This window comes from Lactuca sativa, chromosome 5 (genome assembly GCF_002870075.4).
Source record: "Lactuca sativa cultivar Salinas chromosome 5, Lsat_Salinas_v11, whole genome shotgun sequence".
NCBI classification, from domain to species: Eukaryota; Viridiplantae; Streptophyta; class Magnoliopsida; order Asterales; family Asteraceae; genus Lactuca; species Lactuca sativa.
In genome coordinates this window covers 264,399,821-264,419,568 of record NC_056627.2, presented here as the reverse complement: position 1 = coordinate 264,419,568, position 19,748 = coordinate 264,399,821, and the positions used below count along the sequence as shown (strand labels likewise).

At 29.4% G+C, this 19,748-nt stretch overlaps 1 protein-coding gene and 1 long non-coding RNA gene across 4 annotated transcripts; both read right to left on the bottom strand.

Moving 5' to 3' along the window:
* Window positions 1-6,302: 6,302 nt before the first annotated feature.
* On the bottom strand, window positions 6,303-10,419 carry LOC111877924 (pentatricopeptide repeat-containing protein At2g15820, chloroplastic). 3 transcript variants are annotated; one of them, XM_023874434.3, is made up of 4 exons: window positions 9,668-10,419; window positions 7,553-9,480; window positions 7,400-7,473; window positions 6,303-6,775 (listed from the first exon to the last, which is right to left on the bottom strand). In XM_023874434.3, the coding sequence occupies exons 1-2, from the start codon at window positions 10,391-10,393 to the stop codon at window positions 7,651-7,653; spliced, it is 2,556 nt and encodes an 851-aa protein (XP_023730202.1). In that variant the 5' UTR covers window positions 10,394-10,419; the 3' UTR covers window positions 6,303-6,775; window positions 7,400-7,473; window positions 7,553-7,650. The 3 variants fall into 3 exon arrangements, with proteins under 3 accessions (XP_023730202.1, XP_042758796.1, XP_023730198.1); XM_042902862.2 differs by lacking the exon at window positions 6,303-6,775 and adding an exon at window positions 6,798-6,973; XM_023874430.3 differs by lacking the exon at window positions 6,303-6,775 and having other exon boundaries at window positions 7,290-7,473.
* Window positions 10,420-12,438: 2,019 nt separating this feature from the next.
* Window positions 12,439-15,276, bottom strand: LOC111878513 (uncharacterized). Its single transcript, XR_002845817.3, has 3 exons — window positions 14,746-15,276; window positions 14,493-14,567; window positions 12,439-12,757 (listed from the first exon to the last, which is right to left on the bottom strand). It is a non-coding gene; the product is annotated as an uncharacterized LOC111878513 (long non-coding RNA).
* Window positions 15,277-19,748: the final 4,472 nt, after the last annotated feature.

The window sequence follows — 19,748 nt, the reverse complement described above, 5'->3', positions numbered from 1 at the left end:
AATAATATGCTTCAAATTGTTGTGTCATGCTTCCCTTATTATGCCCACTATTGCCTTGTTTCAAGACTTCTTTCGGATTTGTAGCAGTGGTGCATGATTCTACTTTCGTTATCGAGGGAAGATCTTTATAGAGGGTCTTCCTGAGTCTATTAAAAAATGGAAGAATGAATTCATTTGGCTCAATGTCCCCCGTTTTCCTTATCGTAATGTTTTCCCTGGTACCGTTGTTGATTTAAAAAAAACGGATAGATCCCTGATCTTGCACACGATATTTCGAAGATTTCATGGTTGCATGTGTCGATGAAGAAATTTCAGGAGGCGGTGCTAGGGCAAGTTGGTATGAGCCATCATTGGATTCGTATGGGCGTGGTGCATGTCAATTGAGAATAGGAATGGCAGCAAGGCGGGACATGGTTTCCCAAACTCGCCCCGATATCTTTCAGGTATCTTATCGGGGCGCCCCATCGGGTTTCGGGTTTTTCCTTCGGGTTTCGGATATCTTATCGGGTTTACAACAATTCATAACGAAATCTTTATTCCGTTTTAGGGTACCCCGATGTCTTATAAAAAATACATGTTCTAGCCTCCATTTTAAATTAAATATATGATTAATCACTTTAATAAAATAAATTGGACGTTATATTAAAAATTATTTGATTTAACGTTTAGTGTAATACGTTAAAGCATAAAAAATGATCATTCACACCAGATCGTTTATAACTAAAAAGATTGTTCACGGTAACAATTTTATCTTTGAGTGCGTGAAATTAACATCAAAATGATTCGAACATTATATATATATATATATATATATATATATATATATATATATATATATATATATATATATATATATATATATATATATAGGCTTAGGTTATTTTATTCAAACTAATTATTGTACATCTATCGTATGTTATGAGAATTACTAAGAAAATAAGTTGTTTAGCAATGCGAATAGGTTCAACCTTACAACAATATCGTCATTTTCATGCACTCTCGTTAATTATTATTTTTTGTTCTCACACATCGTTTTTCACTCATTTTTCATTCTGACAGAATACGACCTAATAAAACATTTTGACAGAAATGAGAATAATAATAATTAGTGTATAATAACCTTATAGACGATTTAATTAGTGAGAATGTGTGTTAATAACAATAGTTATGTAAGATTGAACGTATTTATATTATCAAACAACATATTTTCTTTATCATTCTCATAGCATACGATAGATGTACAACAATTAGTTAGAATACTTGAACCTAGCTTTTATATATATATATATATATATATATATATATATATATATATATATATATATACACACACACACACACACTAGATTATGACCCGTGTTAAACGCGGGAAACATAAATTAAATACATATCACATTACTAAGTAGTTTTGTCTTAGGTTGAATTTTAATTAAAAAATGTTAGTTAGATTCATTTTTAGAGTTTTTTAACCAAACTTATTATATATAAATATTTAATATTTATATTAGAGCAATTTGGTTTTTTAATACAGTAATTTTTAACATAAATGATCTATGTGATCTTTGTTTTATCACAACATAATGTGACTTCCTAATTAAAACATGTTGTGTAGTAGCTTTATGAATGGATTTTGTTCGGTGTACCAACCCTCATGGAGGCTCATATGGCTTTTTTCATATTAGCTCTGTAAGACCAAAAGCAACAATAAGTTGTTACATGTACCAGCAACATTAAATTTTGCAAAGAAATTCGATAAACATTACAAATAAAGTGAATTGTCATAACCATATCAATTTCAAAGTAACTTTTTCTTATAAAAATTAAAATATGATTTTCCAGGCTACACCCAATCACATATACATATCTTCCGATCAAATAAATTATTACAAAAAAAAACATGTTATGAACAAAAATATAATATTAGTTTCATAATTTGCTAAAGGTTAACACTAATAAATAATAATGAACTTTCACAAATCTTGCATTTTGGTCACTACATCCAACTAACAAATGAAATTCGGTTTAGAGGATTGATTCAAGAAGTGCATCCATGACTTCTTGTAGCTGAATTTTGGGAAATGTTAAGACCTACTAAGATATAAGAGAATGGTTTGTGAAGCTACAGTTGGTTTCTATAGGGCAATGCAAATTCAAAACGTTAGCACATATCTTTCCTATCTGCTTCAATTATCAAATTTAGATCAAACTTGTCAAAATCAAATTATAAAAAAAAATAAAAAAAAATAACCAGATATGTAACCTAACAATCAAACAACATATTTTTCATTGAAATAAATATCATAAATCAACAATTTACACTTTATATTTTATTCTTAAAATATATATTACATGTTCATCTTTAATGGCCATTAACACCTCTTTTTGTCTTATTGTTGTGACACACATCTATATCAAAAATAAGAGAAATAACTATAAAGAAGAATGTTGACAGAGTGATACTTCATTGAAAACGCAGCAAAATTCTTCATAAAGCCGCTATGATTCTTGTATAGACCGCTAGAAGGTCTATATAGTGACAACCGGTGTAGTATCCATGAGAACACACCACTTAAAATAACAATTTTGATCAATGTAAGTGAAAAAATCATTTAGAATGTTTACCAGTTGTGATTGTTTCAAATTGGATGTGAACATTAACATTCTTGTAGAGAAATGAAACTTCAAATGCACCCTACATAGTCAAATCAATAAACATGACAACACAAAAAGAAGCCTAACTTGGCATATAACAAAATTTCCAATAAATTTCAAAATTTTAACGTTTAGCTGAACAATTTTTTTAATTTATCAGAGTTTTATTTTATTACAACCTTATATGAGTATTCAAGAATCTAAATCAAGTGAAATAAGTAATTGTTCATTTAAATCCAGCAAAAAAATTACAATATTGTAAAATTGCATATAATTTACATGTTTGCTTATTTTCTTGGAGGTACCCGACCACATAGATATGTACTATTATTTGATTAGTTAGTGCATAAATTACATTATAGAATATGAAATTTAACGATTGTTCAAATTCATTTATACTTGATTTAACAATAGAAAACGAACAAATTTAACGATTAATCAAATTCAATGGTAAATGTTTACTAATAAATTTATCAATAAATTCACAAGGAACTATAAATAATTGTTTTAGAATGGTTAAAAGATTTATAAAAGTTGTAGTTTGTTAATATTTATATTGAAATTGTAATGAAAAACATTGTAACAATGCTGACAAATTCACATTCAAACGGAATAATAGAGTAAAAAATGATTAAAATTCTAAATTCATATGAGTTTAAACCCGAAAGACAAATAGATGAATAATTCAACATTTCATAAAACCCAAAATGTATTCAAATGATCAAAATTTAATCCAAAAAACGAATAGTATGAAACAAAGTAATCAAAAACCAAATAGTATGTAAACATAAGATAAAATCAAACGTACTCAAATCACCCAACTACTCATATAAAATCATGAAAATCATATATTATTTTTCTTTCTTTGGAATTAAAAGTTTTGGCTTGCCTTCTCCGGAAGTACGATCTGTCATTGATGTTAATGATCGTTTGGTTGAAGACATTGTTTCCAGATTATCAACATCGTAAACATCTTCCAAATTGTGTTTTAATTTTTCATGTCTAGACACTTTTTTAAAGGATGTCCACTTAGTTAGTGGACTTGTTGCAATACTTTTATCAAGATTCAAAGCGAGTGTGACGTTTTCACTAGTAAACGAAACTGCATCCTAAATATAAAGAATAAATTCATATGTCAATCTAAAAGTTAATAATATTTTAAAGTATTTAAAATATTATATTTAGTTATATTGTATTTAAAACCTTTAAATTTAATATGTCTTGACATCCGAATTTCGCCGATAAAACGTTAAATGAATCAGATTACGGTGCTTATATTTGTAGTACATAAAAATATGTTAGTTGATCAACTAAGATATAAAAAACGAATCTAATACGTGTAGTGTTTGTAGTATGTTTCGTAAAAGAATGTTACTTGTTCGATGTTAATTTTTTTTTTCCATTTCAACAGTGATTTTATTATCAACATTGAAGTTTGAGATTCATAACCATCAAACATTGTTCTTCAAACTATAATGAGAAATTTGAATTTTCAACGCCAACTTTTTATCCAAAAGTAATTTCAAAGAAGACAGATAAATCTTCATATTACCCTCCTAAAAATGAAAAAATTAACGGTTATAAAAATAAACAAAAAGTAAAAATTAGTTTTTTGTAAGTGAAGTTAATATCGATAACCTCATTAAACTTTTGAAGCAACTCTTGTGTGTTTTTTTCCAGAAGTTTCTTTGTGTCACGATCAAATAACGTAAGTGACACCACGTCGGTAAAGTCTTGTACTATAATGGTGATTTTGAAACTATAACCATTGATATAAACAAATTCAATAATATAAAATTAGAAATTTTTTATCGAAGATTATAATAATATGTATAAAAGATTTATTGAAAACCTTGGAACAACAGATACATCTTTGTTCATGCAAGTTGAAGTGTAATAATAAAAAACTTCTTTATCATGTTTTTGATTCGTGCCACTAGCTTTGTCATCATGCATTAAATCGACTTTTATGGTTTTTCCTTGACAAACATAGGTCAACACATTAAAAAATCGATATAAAGGGTATAATTTTGTTTCTGTAACTAAATGAATGAAATTAATATGCTTAAAGTAGATTGATTAATTTTTTTCATGACCTCTCAACAAGAACACAATAATAACAAATAATAAGAACATAGTAAATGCAAGAAATTGAAGAAGAATAAGGAGAATAGAGTAAAGTAAGAGCTTGGAAAAAAGAATTGGAGAAGAAGATTGCTCAAGAAGAACACTGTAAATCATATGACTCAATCCAAAATCATAAGAATAACAACTTCAATGTAATCGTATATATATATATATATATATATATATATATATATATATATATATATATATATATATATATATATATATATATATATATATATATATGGTGTTTTTTAATAAGGAAATCATTATCTTCTAAAAATTTTGGGATCCTAAGATATCATCTTGGAGATTTTCGGCTATTCATCTGGACAAAAAAAAAGATATCGACTATATTAATTCAAAACTTCAAATTAATTGACTTTTTTATTTAATCAGTTTTAAAATTCAAACAATTATCTTAAATTGATTCATTTTATGTGAGATATACTGAGAGATAAATTATGAATAATATTGACTTTAATTTTGACTCGTAAATAATTTGTTTATTTAGTGGGATTACATTAGATTTTATAGGTTAATAACTTAATTATTAATATGCTTGTTTAATGAGTTTTAAAAATAATAATAATAAAAAATAAAATGTAAACATGTTTGAATTTGGAAATCAAAAACTAAAAATAAGGGAGTTAAATTAGGAACAATATTAATTAGAGAAACTGATATCATGTATATAAATAGAACGATATGTTTCAATTGATAAAATAATTATTGGATTTAAAGATTCTATAAATATTATAGATTTTATAATTAAATGTAATTGTATTTGAATTTTATTTGTAGACGATGATGTCAGCAATTTGATCTAAGGGTGGAAAACTTAGGATTAAAACACAATCAAGGGCTCTGATTGCTTCATTGGTGAATTAAAGGTTCTCTTATAATAATAATATATATATATATATATATATATATATATATATATATATATATATATATATATATATATATATATATATATATAAAATATCGGGATGATAATAACTCAATCCCTGTCCCGAACCCGATAACGACCTGTTGCCCGACCCGAAATGATCGGGTTTCGGGTTTCCCCGTCGAGTTCGGGCTTTTTTGTCATCCCTATTTGAGAACCATGTTTTATTTCTTATCTTCTCACATTTCTTGTCTATTTGCTTCCTCATGTTATTTTTTGACCATAGTTTTGTTGTTTTTATGGCAGTCATGCTCCTTTTCTTTTGTCTAGCTTTGTTGAAGGTTAGATTTTTGCTCGGATTTTTGTTAGTTTTTTTACCACCATTTTGTTGTTTTTGTTGTTTTTATTATTCACTAAGCTTGCAAAGCTAAACTATTACTCATTGTGCCTTTCAAAGATCAAATAGAGCCTATAAGAGTAGAGTTGGTAAAGGTAAAGAGGTAGTCCGGAGATAAAAGAAATGTTAGGTGTTTGGTAATGCCCAACTCGGATATTTGCATAGTTTTGGGTATACGATCATTTTGGTAACTACTTGTATTCTAGCATGTTAATATAAATGTACACCTACTTGTTTTGTGGGTTGAAAAATTAATCTTGTTGGTTGTATTTTGTATTAATTTGCCGGGTGTTACATAGTTCTCTATGACTAATCTTAGAGGTCTTAATTTCTTCCTTGGTATCACTTTTACCCGTGATCAACATGGTATATTCTTAAGTCAATATAAGTATGACTCTAAGATCCTTGAGAGGTTTAATATGCTCAACTGCAAACTTGATCATACCCTAGTTGACATGTTGGCCAAGATTATTGTGATGCCTCCGGCACACCGCTCATGGACCTAATTCTCTATCGGAGTCTAATCGCACTCTAGGAGACCCAAACATCAATACTTGGTTTAGCAAATCTATCTTTATGTGAATGATCTTCATGAGCCACACCTCACGATTCTAAAACGGAGCTTCAAAATCTTCTTTCATGAGCTTCATCACCAGCCCAACACATATTATGACAATGGTAGTGAGGTCTACATGTCTTCCAACCTGGTTGAAAGATTTTAATCAAACATACTGAGATCAACATTGACTTTGTTTGGGACAAAATTACGATTGGTCAAATTCGAGTGTTGCATGTGACATCTTTGTCTCAATATGCCAACGTATTTACCAAATGACTTTCATCCTCTCTCTTTCAAGACTTTTGTTCCGATTTAAATGTTTGGAATCATCGTCTCAATCAAACTGCAAGGGTGTTTGTGTAGTTAAAATGACACGCTACTATTAAATTTTTGTAAAGGAACTAAGTAAGATATAACTTTCTGTCATGTGAGAAAGATATAACCTAATTCATTTGATTTATAAGGTACTGACATGTGAATTTGGAAGTTAAACATTGTAATATTCAAGAGTCAAAAGTAGATAATTAGAAAATATTTTTTAAACTATATATAATAATAAATAATCTTTATCACAACCTGAAGCAACAAATAAAGCAGAACCTCAATTACAACTCGGTGCCAGTTATTCCTAACAAGTAATGGGCTTTAAGCATGATAAATAGTGAAAGAAAATTCCAATTGTAATGATTAAATATGCACAAAACAATCCTCATATAAGTGAGGTCACATAAATTTAGGATGTTAGTGAAGTGTTAAAAGATATACATACCCTCAACTAAATCCAATAAAAAAGCATGTGCCTTGACTCAAATGTGCAGCATTAGCACCACTACCACTTTCAACCTGCATCAAAATAATGACATACAATAAAGTTCAAAACTTTAAGTAAAAGAATGAAATAATTTCATGCATAAAAACATACCTTAGTGTCAAGAAACTTCATTGAGTATACTTGCCTTTTCATGAAGCTATTCTCGCCTCTTTTTAAGCCACACAATGTTAGTTTACATTTTACAAATCCTACAAGATGTCATCTTCACTATAATCAGAATCACTTCTATCAAACTCAACATTTTGGGCTTCTTCCTTTAGATCTGATGCTATGTTCCCTGGTTTTAAAACATCTTTCAAATCCCTAACAATATATGGATCCACCAATTTCCAAAACCATTCTGAATTGCTTCCAAGTAAACCTATCCAAAACACTCTCCCCTTGCGTTTGACCTTACAAGTCAAAGACTTTTTCTGTAAGGTTTTAACAATTCGGTCAACTCCATCTTCACTTCCTTTGACCTTTAATAAAATATCTCCAGATGATGTCTTGTAACCCCCATACATGTACCAATATGCAAGAACCCGAGGTGATAACCACCTATGGATTAATTTAGGAATTGCAGGTTGCCCCTGTGGCCAAAACTGGTCTGCATAAAACCCAAAATAAGAGTGGGGTATAGTGGTAAACTGTTCATTAGATGAATCCAACCACTCATGGTACTCATAGGAAATATGTCTCTTTAACACCTTATGTACACCAGAGTCCTCATTGAACTTGAAAACAAGTGTATGATTCTTTCCTTTTTCATCTGATTCAATCTGTACACCACCCAATAGTAATCCCACCAAAGCTTCTCGTTGTTCTTTACTAAGCTTCAAGATTACAGGGTTCTTAACAGCTTCTTCATTCGAACTCAAAACATGTTCAAGATTCTCAATCAAATCGGGTTCAATGTGAAACTTTTTCTCCTTCATTAAAGTATAAATCTTTTCTGCTTTTGCATACTCTTTACCATCTAAATACCCTCTTAAAATGGTGTTGCAAGATTCAGTGTCAACACCCACAGCCTCATGACTTTGCATTTCGCGTAGTGTCTTTTCTGCTTTTTGTAAATTCATAGAATCTACAAGTGATTTGAGATATATATTGTAAAGGGTACGATTAGGAGGACATTTCTCAAGGGACTGAAGGAAAGTATACTCCAACCTATCGTGCATGCGTAATGTTAAATACATGTTCATTAAATCAAGAAACGGGGGCATTAATGTCTTTTTACCACTTTCGATGAATTCTTTCATGACAGATTCTGCAAGCTCATGAGAGTTTGATTTACACAAAATTTCTATGATTTTATGAAATCCTGCAATGCTGGCTGAACCTAATTGTTCTTGCATGCCTCTAAATACCTCGAATGATTTCATATGTTCTCCAATTCTTGAATAGACTTCCATTTTATACACAAAAGCTTGAGAGGGAATTGTGGGAGTGATATTAAGAAGCTTTTCCCATGTCTTTTCGGCTTCATTTATATCCCCTTCTTTTGAACAAGCTCTCAAAATAGAGATAAGCACTTCTTTGGTCTCATCAAATCCAGATAACTCCATCTCGGCTCTTAGTGATGTGATTCTTTCTTTATCTATCTTATCTTGATGGCTATGAAGCCAAATAAGCCCACTGTAGATATCTTTATGAATCTTGAATCCAGATGTTACCATTTGATGAAATATGAATTCTGCTTGATGAAGATAGTGTTTTGAAGAGTCCTCAGGCTGAGTTAGAAGTGCTTTGAAAAGAGAATTGTGCAGGCTGAGGCGGGGACTATAACCTCCTAATTGAATCATTCGATTGTAGATTGCAAATGCTTCATCTAAACAACCACGATTTGATGAACTAAGGTAGGAGATTATGAGAATATGGAAGGTGTATTCTGTAGGGATTAGTCCGTGATTGATTATATCATCGAATATCTCTCTACATTTCAAGTATTTTCGCTCCTTGCCCATGTAATCTGCTAGCTTCGTAGCAAGAGAGAAATCAAAACGAAACCAGTGCTGTTGCATCATCCATTTGTAGACCTAAAATGATCCAACAAAATGGCGTCACACATAAAGCAAAATAGTTCAATAACTGGAAGTTAATTATCTATAAGAGCGAGTAGAAAACAAGCACAAAATCTTGCACAATCAAGAACTATACCTGCAGTGTAAATAAAGGAAAACGTGAACTGAAAACTGAAAAGAACAAAAAAAGATGAACTCTTACCCTAAACCCAGTCTCATTTTCACGAATCCGCATACAATGGACAGCTACATAAGTCATATCTTCTTGATTAACCCACTTCCGCTGAGCATTCAGTATTCTAATAAGCGTAGCAGGCTTATGCGCGGGGAGCTCCTTACACAACCACGCCAACTTAGACCTCCTCCACTGTTCAGGCAGCTCATCCAACTCTTTCACATCAAGAGACGGAGATAAATGTTTATTCTTGGAATCAACATTCGACACGAAAGAGGCATCGAAGTTAAAAACTTCGTTATCTTTATCAAAATCCAAGTTTTCGTCTTCGCCCGCCAATTGCTCGACGAAATTACTGACAGATGACTGTTCCGCGGAACGAGTACAAAATAGTGAAATTCGAGGTGGGTTTACAACATGGGGTTTAAAGAGGGGGAAAGTGCGTTGGATGAGGAGATAACGGCGGTGGTGGCGAGGGAGGGAGGTAGAAAGAGAGCGGAGGAGGGATAAGGCTGTGCGCATGGGTGTCGTGTAGCTTTTACCAGGGGAGGGAATAGAAGAGAGAGGAAAGATGAACGGTGATAGCTCCCGACTGGTGGTGCTCAGTTGCATCTCCTTGGGTCTTTGTGCTGGGAATCCTTGGCGGGTGTGAAGAAGATAAACGGTGGGGATATGGTCATGAAGGCTCGAGCTTCGAATTAGTTTATCAAGGGCTGACCCAAGCCCGACCAGCTGTTTAGACGACGAGTTCATATCAGTGGGTTTGAAAGGAATTATGAGTCATGATTAATGAAATTATCAGAACCCATAGTCTTCAATTAGCTGTAACAAATTGGGTTAAAGAATAGGGTTTTTGCCATACAGGGGTTTGGAAGTATTCCATATTTACCAAGTCATTTTACTATCATATTTATATTAAAAAATTAAATTATTAATATAATTATATTTAATTTATTAATTTAAATATAATATTAAATTATATTTTTTGAATTATCACATAGTTAACTCCCAAATACGTTGCCATTAAATTGCCACAAAATGTAAGAAAGTACATTGTCATAGTCATTAAAACAACCACAGTTCATTAGACTATTAGACTACACGGAGCGGACAACGTCATTAGGCGTTTTTCTCATGTGGAATGCAAAAAAAGGCGTTATGACGCCTTCAACACCACCTACATATTGCGTTTTTGGGCGTTATGGCAAAAGGCGTTACCGTGGTAATAGAAGGAAATGGGCTTTTTTGAGCTGTTTTTGATTGGAATGTCATATTTTTTACCGTTTGCAAACGGTCACAATTTTAAAAAAAATATTATTATTATAAATACACAAAAAATTATCTTCATTTACCTTCATATTTTCAACAAACTCTTTCAAAAATCATCATTTATTTCAATATCAAAAATTTCATTTTACCTTAATACTCTATTTAATTAAAAAATGGAACTTTTGATCCATTTCATCCATACAATCATGATATCGACGAGTATGATATGTTCGTGGTTATGATGTATCAATATGTTACTGATATGATACCATCAGAGCTAACTCCACTCTATTTAATTAAAAAATGGAACTTTTGATCCGTTTCATCCATACAATCATGATATCGACGAGTATGATATGTTCGTGGTTATGATGTATCAATATGTTACTGATATGATACCATCAGAGCCAACTCCACTACTGACCAGACGTACGACGTTAAACAGAGATCGTGAAGAAAGACATAGACGTCTACTACACAATTATTTTGCGGATAACTGTGTCTACCAACAAAACGATTTTAAAAGAATATTTCGTTTGCGAAAAAATGTGTTTAAACAGATAGTCAATGCAATCGAAACCAGGTACCGTAATTACAGTTGTTTCAAAATTTTAATATATGTTATTTAGATTATTAAATAACTATTTTAAAATTTTATTATAGGTTCTTTAGATTATTAAATAAAATTTTATTATATGTTTAGGTATGAATATTTCCAATTGAGGTATGATGCGAGAGGTAAACGAGGTTTTACAAGGTTGCAAAAATGTGTTGCTACAATCAAGCTTATGGCTTTGGGGGAATCGCTTGATTCTATTGATGACTATATGAAAATGTCAGAGCGAACTGCATGAGAAAATTTGTATAGATTGGTGAGAGGTGTTATTGAAACCTTCGGTGATAAATACTTGTACATACCTTCATTGAATGACATGCAACAACTATGTGTTGCGCATGAAGAACGACATGGTTTTCCAGGAATGCTTGGAAGCATTGACTGCACAAAGTGGATATGGAGAAATTGTCATGTGGCGTGGAAAGGTCAATACACAAGTGGTCATCTTGGATCGTCTTCGTCAGTATTAAAGGTTGTTGCGTCACAAGACTTATGGATTTAGCATGTTTTTTTCGGAGTTGCGGGTTCGAACAACGATGTAAACGTTATTGATCAGTCACCAATATTTCAGGACCTTTTGACAGGATAGGCATCAGATGCTCCTTTCACGGTAAATGACCATGAGTATAAGTTCGGGTATTACCTCACGAATGGAATATACCCACCATATTCCACGTTTGTGAAGGCGTTTCGACACCCGATAGAACCAAGAGATAAATTTTTCAAGAGAAGACAAGAAGGGTCACGTAAGGACGTGGAATGCGCTTTCGGAGTTCTGAAAGCAAAATGGCACATAGTTGAACGTGCAACATGAGCATATGAGTTGGACAATCTACGTGATATTATGTATGCATGTATCATTATACATATCATGGTGATTGAAGATAAATGACGAAACATTGTGGAGTATTCGTCTACGAAGCATGCACACATTCAATTTCAACCAGGGACAACAAAATACTTACATTGAGTCGTTGATATCTGTCACACCCCAGCCAACGGCGGAATCACCGGGTGAGTGACAAAAATCGAATATCACAAACATAGCATATATCAAACATTAAACAACCACTTAAAGTTTTACATCACATACGACATAATTATATCTTACTTTGTTACATGTTTCATGACAAATCTTCAACGATTCAAAAAGAGGACATAAAACATAATTTAGAACAAAAATATAAGACGATGATTCCATACTCCTCGCGTGAATTTCTTGCCTTAATTTCCTGAGAATACATGTTAAAATACGTCAACAATAATGTTGGTGAGTTCTATAGGTTTTGACTCCATATATTCTAAAAATAACAAAAGATTTTTATAAAAAGAATTTAATGTAGAGATAGAAATCTTTGTCCTTTTCAAAACATAATTTGTCAATTTTTCGCCAAGAATGATTATTTTACTATTGCATGTGTTGAACCAACTTAATAGTAAATGAATCTCTCTTTGTCAATTTTCATATGATAATTATATTATCAATGGTCGTTTTTATTGATTTAAGAACAAAGGAATATTAGATGATGTCATAACCGAACTCTTGACACTAAACTTTATTATTGCACCGACACCATGATAGGGCGCGCGTGCTAAAGTCATTCACCCCGTAATAACGCGGGGTAATGTTCGATAATGCTAACGCCAGCGCCAAAATTCATCTCGTCAGACGTAGTTGTAGCTAGCAATTCCAGGCGGGCGGGCGTACCGTATAAGATCAATGTTATGACACTTATACCTAGCGTTAGTCGTTCCGTCGAGGATTAACGGTTATTTGACAGAAGGTCTCTACTAAGTATTGTGAACTTAGCCTTTGCGAAATCGGATATGAATACTCGACGGATTGTGTTCGGTATTCTGAAAGGTATGATGAACCTATTTGGAATGGGTATAATAAACCCTCAAAGAATAGGTATAATGAACCTATACGGAATGGGTATGATAAACCCACAAAGAATAGATATAATGAACCTATACGGAATGGGTATAATAAACCCACAAACAATAAGCATAATAAACCTATGTTGTTCATTCTAGATTCACTAGTAACGCGAAGTTATTCGCCATTTAAGAAAATGATACTCATAATTCTTGAACTTCAATACTTATTGTTCTTTGATTCGACTTTGATATTATGATAACAGAGTAGTTATTTTATACTATGATGTTTAATGTGCAAGGAACCATAATAACAATTTATACGGAAATGCCATCTGTTACCCTTTTAGTGTATGTATATGTACATTTTGTATTGGGTTTCACAGCCTTAACAGTACTTGTGCAGGTTAATAACTTTAAATCTGTTTCTTTAATATCCGACATATACATGCACAAATTTGGTATCTTGATTTAAGTATAAACATATGGTTATTCAATCTGGTATGACTATATAGTAACGATTTATTACTATTTCTGTTATACTCCATAAGTAACTGGTTCCGTTTTCGTTTATTGTTCTTTTCAGCATTATAGAGTATGAGCATATTACACCATAGTACCTTGAACTTACAATTTCACAGCTTTTATTTATCTCTTCTTAACAGTTTACTTCATACCCTTATATCTAGAATATCAATACTTTAATAACCCTTAATTGTTTTGAATATTTAACTTATATGAACTTGATACTCAGTAACATTTCACAACTTATATTTATAGTTATCTCTATAAAATAAGTTGTTATAATCATACTTACGTACATATAATGAAATCTTAGTTTATCAACACTCTTCTTGTATATATATATATATATATATATATATATATATATATATATATATATATATATATATATATATATATATATATATATATATATATATATATATATATATATATATGTGCTTAGCGATAGTTGTTTTACTTTAATTCATTTGTTTTGAACCATTTTCATCATGATAATAAGACCGAACTACATGTAATCTCCCCCAAACATTGATAATAAGAAATAGGGGCCGTAGAACTCACGTTGGTTTTGAGAGTCGGAAGTGTCAGGAAGCTCCTGTTCTAAGGGGGATTTGGAACGGGAATCTTGGAGTCGACCTAGACATCACATGGCAGAAAAATAATGGAATCAGGAACTATATACACTTGACTAGGACCAAACCCGCCACCGGGATCGTCCGGTTGGAACTGTTCAGGCCACCGGCGACCATGGCAGGTGCCTAATGTTCACGGTGGTTGCTGGACGAATTTTGATCAGAGAAGGTAAGGAATTTACCTGAGATCGATGGAGGAGCAAGGAAAAGATGTGTGGAAGTTGTTTGATAGTCGAACAAATGAAGGCAGGAGGGAAAAATGGAAGTAGTCGCTGCTTCTTTTTCTCTGGTAAGCTGCGCCTACAGGCCTGTTTATGGTCAGGGATTTGCTTCAACTGGAATCGGTGGTGATCAGGGAGCTTTTGGGTTGGTTTGCCATTGGAGAAAGAGAAGGTACAAGGAACTGGGTTTGAGATGGGGAAAACAACTCTAATAGCTGTTGAATCTCTTCTCTGTTTATTGGAGAAGATACGGAAGTAAGAGGTATGGGCAGGTGATAGAAAATGAGTGGGGCCTTCAAATAGGAATGAGATATTATGAAGCTTCTCTACATCTCTTTTACAGCTGTGGATTTTGGCAGAGATTGAATTGTACAATCGAGATTCATGAAGGATATGCACATGTGCTGAATTGTGTGTGTAGTTTAGTGCAATCGTGAGAGGGAAGGAAGATGAGTGAGGTGGTGGATGAGAAACTGTATCGTCCTTGAGATATTTGATTGGGTTTCTTCACATGGCTCATTGTACTAATGCAGATTATTGAAGATATTGAAGTACTTGACACAGTTCTCATAGATATTGAGTACATGTTGTATCTGTGAGCTTGTAGTTGATAGAGAGGTAAGAGGGTGACGAATTGTAGTAGTACTAGGGGATCATCTTCCTGATTTTTAAGACTTATAATATTGGTGTTGGCCATATAATCCAATGGAAATTTAATAAAGATTTGCTCCATTCTTGCGCAAGATATTTGTATGTGTATTTTTATTTTGTGTGTGATAGCCATCGATAAGAGGGGTGTGAGTGGGTATAATCTGCTATATCAATTTCTTGCACTAATTGATGCAAAATGACTTCATGAACTATTTGTTTTATTGTATATATATAAATATACACTTGAGAATAAGTTTATGTCACTTGGTATCAAGTATATATACGCATAATATATACTCATCATTTTATGAGTTAAGTATTTTCAGTATGTTAGCTAAAAATTCAACTTATGTATTTTATATTGAACATAGTAAATCATATATAGCATACATATATATTTATACATGCCATGTTCATATTACGTTAATTTCATGCACTCATTGCTATACATCGCATAAATTTATTTTTCATATGTTTATAATCGACTAGGTGTGAGACCCGTGTATTACACGAGTTTATTAAAAATAAAAATTTAATATTAATATATATAAACAATAAATATTTTATAAAATAATGTTTTTCCTTAATAAAATGTAATCTTTTGAAGTATTTATGAATGAAATCAAATCATTTAAAACATTTATGAGAATTTATTATCAAATTAATAGAATGATAACCTTACATATATAACCCATTAGAATTTTTTGAAAAAAATATTTTAAGAAAATCAAGAATTCCCCAAAAAATGACAAGTGGAAAATAACAATTTTAAAAATCTTAGAAAATGACATTTGTCAAAATGAAGGAGAAGATGACAAGTGACAAAAGTATTTTCATTTATTAGGTAGGATTAACAGTTATAATATCTTTTAAATATGTTAAATACATAATGACGAAACATAAATTTGGTTTGGTTCTAGCAGCGTCACACGAATTTATCGACCACTTTTGATCTAAATTTTACGGTTGTTACAATATTCTAGACCAGCGAAAACACAAACAACTTCGAGAGGACTTGGCATATCATATCTATGATGACACTGAAGTTGAGTAATTTAGATCGAAAATGTAATTTGTTTCGTCTTTTTTTTCGATTTTAGGTTTTTAAATGTGTTTTTATCCTTAGTTGTAATTTTTTATGTTGTTTTGAATTTACGATTTAAATTTTTATTTTTACTTTTTAAATATTACTTTTAATTTATATTATAATTATAAATATTATGACAATAAATAAAATAAATAAATTTGAAATATAGAAACTAAAAACATCAAAAGTAAATAGAAAATAAGAGGTGTTATTACATGTTATTTGATGTTGTCTATTTTCACATTTGGTGTTATAACACCCATCTATGACTATGATGATGATGTGACGACTTTTGGGTGTGGTAACATATAATAACTAGGCAAATACCAGTGTGTTGCGCAGAATACAACAATATATTTGAAATCCTTACAAATATATGTTTTTTAAATATATTAATGATGTTTTAGTTTACTCTTATATAATAAATCTTATAATAAGTTGGTATAAACATTGTTTGTTTTAAATTATATGATAATGTACACATTTTTTAAAATTCTATAATCTCAATTGTCTTGATGGCCTCTACCCACGGATTACTGATGAATAAAATTAAAAATAATATATGGTTTAATGATATTTATAGTTATTGTTATTATTAATTAATTTTAAAAAGTTTATTTGTTTAAGATTTTAATTTCTATCATTATAATTATTTAAGACATCAAACATTTTTCTTTTGTTTATAAAGGTAACAATATAATATTTGTTTATAATGTTACTTTTAATTATTGTTGTTGTAAGTTATTTTAAATAACATGTTTAGAAACTCTTAATTATTTTAATTTGGTTTCAGAAATTTAACTTTTATTAAATTTATTTGATGAATATTGCTAATTTCTTTGATTGTAATCATTTAAAACAACAAACATTATTTTTGTTTTTAAAGATAACATTATGATTTTTTATATAATATTACTTTTAATTATTCTTATTGTAAGTTATATTTAAGCTACTTATGTGAAAATTTTTAAGGATTATAAAATATAGTTTCATGGTTTTTTGTTGATTTAGGATTACAATTTAGGTTTAATACTATAATTTTTAACTTTTAACTATTTATAGAATAGTCTTTCGATTTTTTTAAGTTTAACTGAAATTTTGGTTTAAGTTAATCGTTTAACATTATATTGAATTTAATAATTTAACTATTTTGGATAAAATCATAAATTATACAAAAATTATGACTTTAAAATGACAGTTGCTTACATACAACAACATATCTAAACTAATAAGTTAACTATAATATTTTAAAAAGTTAAAGTCATAATTTTATAAATAGAAGTAAAGTATAATACTTTAATATTGTAGTTTAGTTAATTTATGATTATAAGTTAGTTTTTGTATTAATTAAACATTATTAACCAATTTGCAATAATTATTATAAAGAAATTGAAATTTCATGGAGGTTTCAAATGCATGTGGTGCAAGTAAAAATGTCTCATTTATAAATATATATATATATATATATATATATATATATATATATATATATATATATATATATATATATATATATATATATAGACTAGACGAATATCCGCACGTTGCACAGAATAAAATTATATAGCTAACCTTTTACTAATCATATGTCATTGAAAATATTTATGTCATTTATATTAACTAAAAAATAATTATTATTATATTTAGACATTTGGTTAATGTAACATTATAATTAATTTGAACAATAGATAATATAACACTTACTAAAATCGAATCATTTAATGGTATCAACTCAAGTTTTCTGTATGTATAAAATTAGTTATATTTCTTATCTATTTTAATTAATTAATGGATTTATTAACTTTTAAAAAAATTGACAAAGTTTTATTTTTTATCATGATGATTATTTAAATTATCATTCATTTTTTGTGATGTAACAAAATTTAATTTATAACTTTATGTTATTTTAACTATTATTATTAAAATTAATTAAAAACACTTAACTGGATTTTAGTTATTATAAAAAATAGTTTTTGGAGATCTTTTAGTTAATTTTACATTTAGATTTATGTTATTTTACGTTTATTGTATTTAATATTTTCCTTTTAACTCTTTTAAAAAATATACATTGAGTTTTTTAAAACTTTATTTGATATTTTACTTTAGGTTTTAATTTTTACATTATATTTTTAACTTTGTTTGATATATTAATTTATATTATGCATTTAACACTATATTGAAGTTATTGATAATTCAAGAAGTTTTCCATTTATGATAATATTTATAGTTAATAACTTATTTACGTTAGAAAATATATTATATGAAAATATGAAAAGTTTAGAGTTTTAAATTGATGTGGTGAAAAAAAAAATATTTCTTCAGACGAATATAATTATTTAATTAAATTAATAAAATTTTAGAAATTATGATTTAGTATTTATACATGCAAAACCAACGTCAGCAGCAAAATAAAACATATAGTTAACCTATTCGTTTTATTAACTGTAATATGTTTATATCATTGGTTATTTCTATTATTAATTGATTATTGTATAGACCATTTTATGCTGTGTAAATTTTATATCAAACCTATATTGATTTCTATATATATATATATATATATATATATATATATATATATATATATATATATATATATATATATATATATATCAAATAAAAAAGTAGTATGAACAAATAAATGTTATAACTTCTGATGATTTTATAGACTATTTTAAGTTGTGCAATTATATAGAATACATATGTTGATTTGTATATAAAACAAATAAGAAATAATATGGAAATATACTACAACTTTTAGCGCCATAAAAACATTACAACATTTAATATAATATTTACATCAAACAAAACTTATTAAATACTTATAAATCATTTAAAATGAATAATTAGAAATTAACATACATTTGATATATAGAAACATTGTTATAAAAGATTGCATTGAAATAATCATTAATGCGACAAAACTCGTTTTTTTCAACTTTTTTCATATTTTAATCACAAATATTTTCAAACATATTTTGATCAAAACTTATTTATATAGTTCAAATATAGCTATAGTGTGTATAAGTAAGTGGAAAATAAAAAACATTGAACATTAATAATCACAACTTTGAAAAACTCTTGAATATAGTGGAAATTAAAAAGGCATGAAATTACATTAAATTTAGAATCAAAATTACATTTAAAATACAAAACTCTTGATTTATAATAGGAGTGTCAAACATTTGAGTTGTATGTAATAATGCAGTATAAATATTGACAATTA

What these genes read in the sequence shown, in the direction of transcription:
- LOC111877924 (XM_023874434.3), bottom strand. Translation starts at nt 10,393, where the DNA reads ATGAACTCGTCGTCTAAACAGCTGGTCGGGCTTGGGTCAGCCCTTGAT. An exon ending in AAAATGAGACTGGGTTTAGG is followed by an intron (nt 9,481 to 9,667) that starts GTAAGAGTTCAT and finishes GGATCATTTTAG; the next exon opens with GTCTACAAATGGATGATGCA.